General features: G+C 50.5%; 1 protein-coding gene across 1 annotated transcript in view; it reads right to left on the reverse strand.

Moving 5' to 3' along the window:
* Positions 1–5881, reverse strand: part of LOC103272785 (aldehyde dehydrogenase, mitochondrial) — a gene marked incomplete at both ends in the record, with an annotated part of 14081 nt that extends 8200 nt beyond the window's left edge. The window contains 4 exons of the mRNA XM_008070252.2: positions 2125–2204; positions 3324–3464; positions 4561–4665; positions 5825–5881. Of these exons, the coding sequence (XP_008068443.2) occupies positions 2125–2204; positions 3324–3464; positions 4561–4665; positions 5825–5881 (383 nt within the window). The remainder of the gene's footprint in view (positions 1–2124; positions 2205–3323; positions 3465–4560; positions 4666–5824) is intronic.
* Between the last annotated feature and the right edge of the window lie 3387 nt (positions 5882–9268).

Here is a 9268-nt window from a genome sequence, read left to right on the forward strand (position 1 = left end):
CGATGTCTCGCCAAGTTGTCCAGGCGGGTCTCAAACCCACGGGCTCAGGCCATCCACTCACCTCAGCCTCCCAAAGGCGCGGGATCACAGCCTGAGCCACCAAGCCCGGTTAAATGTGACTTTTATACAAGCCCAGCACAATAAACCAGCATCTGAGAACCACGGATCAAACCTGGTGGCAAAGTGTAGACCCATGAGACAGCTAGCACCTCTTGTTGGGGGGTGCGGTGTCAAGACAGAACAGGCTCAGAAAGATAGAACCCACCCACTGGGCCCCAACTCTTGTGAAGTTCATTATTCTAGACACTCAAGGACACCAGTGACAGAAAAGCACAGCAAAATTAGAGATGGGAAAAAACCCAGGTGGGTATTTATAGTATGGATTGGTTAGGTTTTCAGAGAGGAAGGAAAAATGAAAGCTGGGGAAAGAGGAAGCATGGGAGGTGAAAGAAAGAGTTCTGAAATGGACCAGGCGCGGTGGCACATGACTGTAACGCCAACATTGCAATGTCCCCCCTCCGGATCTGTGTAAGCACGGTCTCCAGCACATATGCTCTGTATGCCTCAGCATAAAGGTATAATGCTCCCTGAGGAAGGCGTGTGGTTTTTCCAAGAACTACCAGGCTGCTCTCTCTGGAGTGTCCTTCCAGAGTGGGTTTCTTGGCCTTGCCACTGCTGATATATGGGGTTGGAAAATTCTTTGTTGTGGGGGCTTGCCTGTGCATTGGAGGATGTTTAGCAGCATCCTTGGCCTCCACCCATCCCCTGCGGTCAGTTGAGCCTAACAAAAATGACAATAGTGCCCACTATCCCCTGGGAGACATGACCGCCCTGGCTGAGCACCCCTGTTGTGAAGGATAGCTAGTTTTGTTGTCCAGCTCTTTCTTTTCTGGCACTGTTTCCTCCTTCCTACCACTGTGCACATGTCATGGGGAGCAGCCATTATGTGGCTGTCCACCCTGACCGCAGCTGGTCAGACTCAAGGCCAGCCACTCGGGATCTCTCCCTCAAGAATCTGGCATTAGGACTAAGAGACTGCAGCTATGTCTGGCTGGAATCAGGTCAGGAGGTGAAGACTCGCCTCAAGTATGCCACATGGAGCAGAGAGAAGAATGAAGCAAGGGAGCAGGTAAGTGAGACTCAGTGGTCCTTCGGATTTGAGGTCCTCTGACTCTCTGCATTGCCCAGGTTGGGCTGAGTGAGTTTCTGTTACTTGCAAACTAACAAAGCTCTTATTCCTTGGTCATTAAAACATCTACGATTAGGACAGAGATAGGGGAAACAGAGACTAGAAAAACAATAGAGAGAAGGGCTAGGAGCAGTGGCTCATGCCTGTAATCCTAACATTTTAGGAGGGTGAGGCAGGAGGATCCTTTGAGGTCAGGAGTTCAAGATTAACCTGCACAATATAATAAGACCCTCATCTCTAAAAAAAAAAAATTGTGGAGGAGCATGGTGGCTCGTATCTGAAGTCTTAGCTACTCAGGAAGTTGAGGTAGGAGGATTACTTGAGCCCAGGAGTTTGATGCTGCAGTGAGCTATAATCATGTGCCACTACACTCCAGCACTCGTGACAGAGCAAGATCCTGTCTTTCTAGAAAGGGAGAAAGGAAGGAACGAAGGAAGGAACAAAGGAAGGAAGGAAAGGGGGTAGGGAGGAGAAAAGGAGGTAGAGAAAGAGAATGAAAGAGAAAAACAATAGAGAGAATCAACAAAACCAAAAGTTTGGTTCTTTGAAAACATTAATGAGATTGACAAGCCTTCAGCTAGACTAAGAAACAGAGAGAAGACCCAAATAACTAAAATCAGAAATGAAAGTGGAGACATTACTACAGATCGTACAGAGATTTAAAAAAAACAATAAGATAATGCTATGAATAACTGTACACTAACACATTAGATAACCTAGATAAAACGGACAAGTTCCAAGTAACACATAAATTATCAAAAGTGACCCAAGAAGAAAGAGAAAACATTTATGACTAAGTCACAATTTTTGATATTCAGGAATTTTCCCATGAGATGGAGTCTAAACAGTATAGGCTTCTCCAACTCCGGTGACCCTTGTACATTTTTGTAATTTGATTTCTACCTCCCAACAACATTTCCTCCCCTTTCTCATACCGAAGACACTTGAGAACCATGTCCAAATCCACTAGGTAGGAGATGACATAGGGCTTGCCGTTGTCCAGCGTCTCCAAGGCCTGAGAGGAAAACAAGGTCAACAGGGACATATTGGTGCAGGAATGAAACAAAGCTAACTGCTGAAGAAGGGCATTGGAGCCTGGCCTGAGGATGGCTGGTGGAAACCAAGTATGACAGTCCCCTCTGTGCCGCTGAATGTCACAGGCAATTCTGGGCCATTCCATCAGCCTCTCCAAAGGCAGGGAGGAGGAGGAAGGGAGCCAAGAGGCTCTGACTTGTCACTCAATCATTTCACAAACCCAGTTTTTAGCTTTTTGCTCTCTGCCAGATCCAGGTGCTGGGAATACAGAGACATGTGTGGAGCTCACAGAGCAAAGAGATCATGAATAATGGTCAAGTCACCAATCACACGTGTTAAGTGTGCTGGAAAGGAGAAGGTCAGGCTGCCCAGCTTGTCCAGAAACCAACCAGAGAAGAGCCCTTCAGACTATAACCTGAAGGACATGTAGGAGGCAACTAGGCAAAGGGGATGGTACAAATGGCAACAGAGCAAGGAGTACCCTAGGCAGAGGGTACGGCAGGTGGAAAGGCTCTGATGCTCCAAGAAGCCTGGCCATCAAGAATGCGAGGGATGGCTGGTGAGTTGGGTATGCGTGTGAGGCCAAAGCCCAGCATGACTTGGGTGATGGAGCCAGGCCCGGCAGGGTCTTGTAGGCTACGCTGAGGACTTATCCAAAGGATACAAGATGCCATGCAGGGCTTAAGAGTGGGATGCCACGGTATAATCTACCTTCTGGAGGGCTCTTTCTGGCTGCTGTATGCAGAATGAATAGGGAGAAGAGGGGACCGCCTCCTGGTTTCTTCTGCCTTTTGCAGCCAGGGAGAGGCCCACCATGGAGAGGGCTGGGAGGGGTGTTCAACCCTGGGGGTCTCTCTGCTGGGAAGGCCCCGACAAGCTCCTCTCCCTCCCGCTAGACACCTCCTTGCTTAGCTAAACCCACTGCCTAAAAGGAGAGATTGAGAGGCTCCTCTGGTTGGCACAGGGTGTACCCCAGAGGTGTCCCTCCTATGCCATTCTGCTCAGTCACATGTCAGCAGTGTGGCCCTTGGTGTTCATGGGATGCTGCAAGCCCATGTGCCATGTGGGATTCAAGAGGAAGAAAAGGTTGAGGACTTACCGCCAGGTAGGTCCGGTCCCGCTCAATCAGATCGGCCAGACGGTTCAGCAGTCGGCCCCTGTGGGATGCATCCATGCGGCGCCAGGGTGAGCCCAGCTGGAAGGCGGCCCGGGCAGCCTTCACTGCCTTATCCACGTCTTCCTGAAAAACACCCACCAAGGCAGCTCAGGCCTCCTCAGCAGTAACTGCCTCCGAATGCCACCACATCCAGAGGACAATCAGCACATGGCTATGCGGAAGACCCGCCCCCGAATGGTCCCTCCTGGCCCACGGGACTCCATCTAACAAGCAACAGACTTCAGTGACAGGGCTAAATAACACAACCTTTTCTCTCCTTTCCACAAGTCATGGTGGGAACGAGAATCTTGATACCTTCTGTATTATCCAAAGAGTTTTGGAGACAGAGGCACCCAGGGGTCAGTGCTTATACTTTGACTGTTTTCTCCCACTTCCTAAGAGAGCAAGGCCAGCGAAATAAACCATTTATTCTTGGATGACTTGCATTATCCAACAAATGCAGGTTTAACCAGCCTCCCACTCCTTGGAGAAGCAGAAAATCAACACAGCTAGCATGTTCCACATTGGGAGATGCAAATCAGGAAACAGGGAACAGGACTTTCATTTATATTAATCACATTTGCCATCAGACCACCCTATAAACCAGGAAAATATTCATATTTGCTTTCAGCAAAGGAGGCAAAGCCTACTGTATGAATGGAAAGGCTTGTCTTAAAGCAGAGGGCAGGGAACATTCCTGAATTATTTTTAATGCCTTTTCTATTTAAAAAAATTAAATATTTTTATTGAGTCTAATTTCAAAATTTTTGATATACTAGTGCTTTTTTTAGTTCCTACCAGTACATACAATTCAAACCCACACCAGAGCTAGATCTCAGGAGACCAAAATCCTAGCCAATAAGATGTCCACCTAGCAGTGCAGCACCCTTCTCTGACCTTCAACTTCAACTTCCAGGCCTGGAATGAAGAGGCTGGACTAGACGGTCCCTGACATCACTTCCAAGTCTACAGTTTCACACTATGTGAATTAACACATCCTGATACCATCTGGCACCTTTGTCGAGATCTCTGGTGCTGTTTCTACAGCTTCATTTATTCAAAATGTCCAACTGGCATTTTTATTGTGAAAGTAATACACATACTGGTAAAGTTTCAGTCATACAAAAACTTAGAAGATAAATGAACCCATCCCCGCCTGCGATAAGTCACGCGTTCTTACCTTGTCCCCTTCAGCTACCTGACAGATGACCTCACCCGTGGATGGATTGACCGTGGGGAATGTTTTCTTGCTGACAGCGTCATGCCACTCATTGTTTATGAAGATCTACAACGACAAGGAAAGAAGTTCTCAGGACCACCTCTCAACCTCATACTGACCACCAGTATTGTAAAAACACAAAAACAAAGCCGGGCTCGGTGGCTCAGCTTGGAATCCTGTGCCTTTGGGAGGCTGAGGTGAGTGGATTGCCTGAGCCCGCGGGCTTGAGACCCGCCTGGGCAGCGAGACCTCATCTCAACAATAAACCAAAAAAATTAGCCGGGCGTAATAGCGCGCGCCTTTAATTCCAGCTACTGAAGACTTAAAATGGCTTCTCTCCCATAGTTGTGTCCCCTGGTTGGGCTCAGCTGGTCAGGGGTGGCTTGTGTGGCTGCAGTGTGAGAGCAGCTGGGTCCAGAGCCATCCAAACTCGATGGAGCTGGACATGCAAGATGTGTCTGCACTCACATGCCTGGCTCCACAGTGCAGCTTGGGCTTCCCAACCACGTGGCGGGCTCAGGCTAGTCGGACTTCCCACATGGCAGCTAGAGTGCAGTGGCACGTTACTGGCCTACTGCAGCCTCAACCTGCTGGGCTCCGGCGATCCTTCCGCCTCAGCCTTCCAAGGAGCTGGAACTACAGGCGCGCGCTACCACGCTTGGCTAACTTTTTTGATTTATTGTGGAGATGAGGGCTCGCCAGGTTGCCCAGGCAGGTCTCGAACCCACGGGCTCAGGCAATTCACTCACCTCAGTCTCCCAAAGTGCGGGATTACAGGCTGAGCCACCGAGTCCAGCAGCAGCTGGCTTTTCCAGAGTGTTCCAAGAAACCCAGGTGGAAGCTGAAAGGCTTCCTCAGATCTAGCTTCAGAAGGGGCACAGCCTCATTTCTGTCACCAAATTCTGTTAGTGCAAGTGAGTCATGGGCCCAGGCTAGAATCACAGGTCAGGGAGAGAGCTTCTTTACCCTCTCTGGGAGGAGTAGCAAAGAATTTGAGGTCGCCTTTATGCCACGACACTACCACTCAAGGTGGTCATGGGAACTGATTTAGATTATTCTTTCATCCATTGAGCAAATGTTTACTGAATACCCGAGGAGGGCCAGGTATTCTTCCAGGGCTGAGGACCCAGAAGAGACAAAATCTAACAAAGACCCTGCTCTCACTGTGTTGTCATTCTGGTGGGCACAGAAAACAAAGAAGCAAGCCAGGCGTGGTGGCCCACACCTGTAAACTCAGCACTTTGGGAGGCCGAGGTGAAAGTATTGCTTGAGCCCAGGAGTTTAAGACCAGCCTGGGCAACATAGTGAGACCTCATATTTATTAAGAAAAAAAAAAATTGGGCCGGGCACAGTGGCTCAGCCTGTAATTCCAGCACTTTGGGAGGCCGAGGTCAGAGGATTACCTGAGCCCAGGGGTTCTAGATCAGTCTGGGCAACTTGGTAAGACCTCGTCTCTACAATAAATCACAAAAACTAGCCGGGCATGGTGGCGTGCATCTGTAGTTCCAACTACTTGGAAGGCTGAGATGGAAGGCTTGCCTAAGTCCAGCAGGTGGCCGTGAGTGACAAGAGTGAGACTCCAACTCAAAATAAGTAAACAAATAAATAAAATTAGCCAGGTGTAGTGGCTCAAGCTTGTACTCCCAGCTACATGGGAGGCTGAGGCAGGAGGATCGCTTGAGACAAGAGGTCGAGTCTACAGTGAGCTATGAGCTATGATCGTGCCGCTGCACTCTAGCCTGGACAACAGAGTGAGAACCCAACTCAAAAAAAAAAAAGGAAGAAAGAAGCAATCAAGTATACAAGACAACCTCAGATTCTACCAATAGATGCAAAGGAGAAAAACAGGATCCAGGGAAAGTGACGAAGTGGGGGAGGGGGAGGAAGGAAGAGAACTCCAGCCGGGATGGTGGGGGAGAGCCTTCCTGAGGAGCAGATGTTTGACTTGAGTCCTAAATGATGCAGAGGAGCCCCCACGAGAAGAGTGGCAAGGACCTCTGGCTCTCTGCCTGCCTTCCTAAGGGGTTTCACAACATCAGCATTCCAGCGTGGCAGGCCCTGGCCTCGGACTGAGTTCCTGGGGGCCAAAGTCTGGGACCATAAACAAGGCCACATCCCTAAGCAAAGCCTGGAGTTGGCTCATACCAGGCCGAGGAGGGGAGGCCAGGCTCCTCGGTCAGTCAAGAGCAGAGGTTCATGACCAGAATCTGGATGAATCGGGCACTTCCGCTGCTAGTTTTGTCTCACAGGGCGAGGCCTGCACCTCCCCAGTCCATTTCCGCTTCTATAGAGTAGGAATTGCTGTGGTGCCCTCCATAAGGTGGTGTGAGTGTACGTGCCAAGCCTAGCACAGAGTAAGTACCCAATGCCATGATGGTGGCAGCGTGGTGACCGAGTGCCCCAGGAAGGAGCCTAGTAGGGGCCACGCTCCCAGGACAAACTTGGTCTGCCCAGTCCCTAGGGTAGAACCACAGCCGTGCATTCCAAAAGAAGGCTGTTGGCACCTGGCAGATGAATGTGGGTAAACATTAACCAGGGTTCTGGAGACATATTTGTTTAGTTCCATATCAGCTGGCCAATCATTAATCTTTATGGAAATGACACCCTTGTTTCTTCCCATGGGAGGGCTGGCTTGTTTCCAGCAGGGGCACAGGCATGGCAAAAAGCATAGGCTCAAAGCCAGGCAGACCTGCAGCCCCAAGTTCAAGATGGACCCTGCCATGCCTGGGTGGAGGGTCCTAGGCACACGTTCCCCTTCCCATTGAGTGCAAAGGAGAGGGATGCTGTGGGCTGCGAGGGTATCGAGCTCACGGCGTGGAACAGGTGGCACGTGTGGGGCAGGCAGTCTGAACAGCGTGTGGAGCATCCGCCCCCGCCCCCTTCCCTGAAATGCAGGCTCCGGCTACTACCTCACATCCAACTACTCTGCAGCAAAGCCCGCGGTAGTAGAGTTAGGAGAGTACAGGGAAGTGCCAAGCCACAGTGGGCAGGTGGGCTTGGTCAGTCTCGTGCCATCCCCAACCGCCCATGGAGGCTGTCAGCTCAGCCCCTGCAAGTCACGGAAATGGCTAATATTCACCGGCCACTCATCATATGGCATCCTTGGACGGGAGTCCTGTGAATGTGGCTTGCTCCCATTTAAACCTCCCGGCAAACCTACAGGGTAAACTTCACCCTCGGCATCTCACAGAGGAGAACACTGAGGCACAGAAGAGGTCTAGCCGCCTACTCACAGTCACACAGCAGTGAGGGCAGAGCAGGTTTTGAACCCAGTTCTTTGGGACTCCAAGGATTGTACCCTTTGCCCAGGTGTGCAAGTTTCCGTCTTTATGGCTTACTGACTGCCCCGTCGAAGGTTGGTGTTGCATTTTTATTCTGGATGTTATAAAAAGCACCAGCCTCAAAGCTGGAGACAGATCTGGGTTTAAATCCTGATCCCCCCAGACTGTGACCCCATGCAAATCCCTTCATGTCCCAGGGGCTTCATGAAACCCTTCAGGGGCTGATGTGAGGATTAACCACAATACGGCAGACAGTTCTAGGCTAGACCCCACCTGCAGCGGGCGCCAGAACCAGCAGCTCTCAGGGGAAGGCTCTCAGGAGCAGGGGCCAGGGCTGTGCCCCGCTGGGCTGTTCCCTGTTCAACAGCAGACTATATTAGTGTGTCCTGGAGGTTTTAACATGATTTTGCAAGGATCAGGAAGTATGACAGGGAGAGGGGACCAGTCTGGCTCTCTCCCTGCTGGCCCCACCCCTTCCTCCCTGATTTAGATAGGGACCCTGGGAAGATTAAGATTACTCCCTGGCATGTTGGCCTTTTGAAGTCCTGAATTTTCTGAGTCACTCTTTGCTGTTAAATCAGGCTGAATTTTCAACAACCTACCCTCCCTTCTCAACCTGGAAACTTCCTCAGGCTTAGCTCTCCCTTCTCCTAGGGCCAGACTCCCCTCCCAAGCAGGGGTTGGAACTGTTCTCACACTCAGCCAAAGTTCTGCTTCAAGGGAGGAGCGTTCCCAGGAACTTCTGTAGAATAAGCACCAGGGCAGACTCAGGCCACTCGCTTTATTGCCTCCTGGTCTGAAACCCAAAGCTTCACTTACATAACACATTTCACTCGGTCTCCCTTGGGGGAGGGGGTTTCTCTGAGTTCACACTTCCTTTTTAGAATTTCCAGAGCAGAGAGACGTCAGGCGTTGACACTTTCAATCTGGACTGCTGGCAAACACATATCGATTCTATCAAAACACTCTAATTTCTACACACACTAATAAATACTTCTCACTGTGTTTTGTAAAAGTGGGATTCACTCGCCCACACACTGAATACGCCTTAACTGACAGATATCATCGAGCCAGCGACTAAATCAGCCAAGTCCTGGCTCCTTGGAGTTCAAGTCTTGATGAGGAAAGACGCCAGCGAGAGTCTGAGGAAGCCATGAAGGAGCGACCCAGGGTGACCCAGGGTGACGGCAGGGAGGAGCCTAGGGACAGGAGGGACAGAAAGGGCCACGTGGCTGCAGCCTGTGGGTGAGGGGATGGCAGTGGAACTGATTCCTCTAGGAACTGTGCTGGAGAGTCAGGGGGCCTGGAGGGGCTGGGACAGACGCAGCATGTCCATTCTGAGTGAGGAGAACAGACTATTTCCTGATTTGCTTTCCTAGTAAGCGTGT

This window comes from Carlito syrichta, unplaced genomic scaffold, assembly GCF_000164805.1.
Source record: "Carlito syrichta isolate Samal-C Ts95f unplaced genomic scaffold, Tarsius_syrichta-2.0.1 Scaffold313233, whole genome shotgun sequence".
In the NCBI taxonomy this organism is placed as follows: Eukaryota; Metazoa; Chordata; class Mammalia; order Primates; family Tarsiidae; genus Carlito; species Carlito syrichta.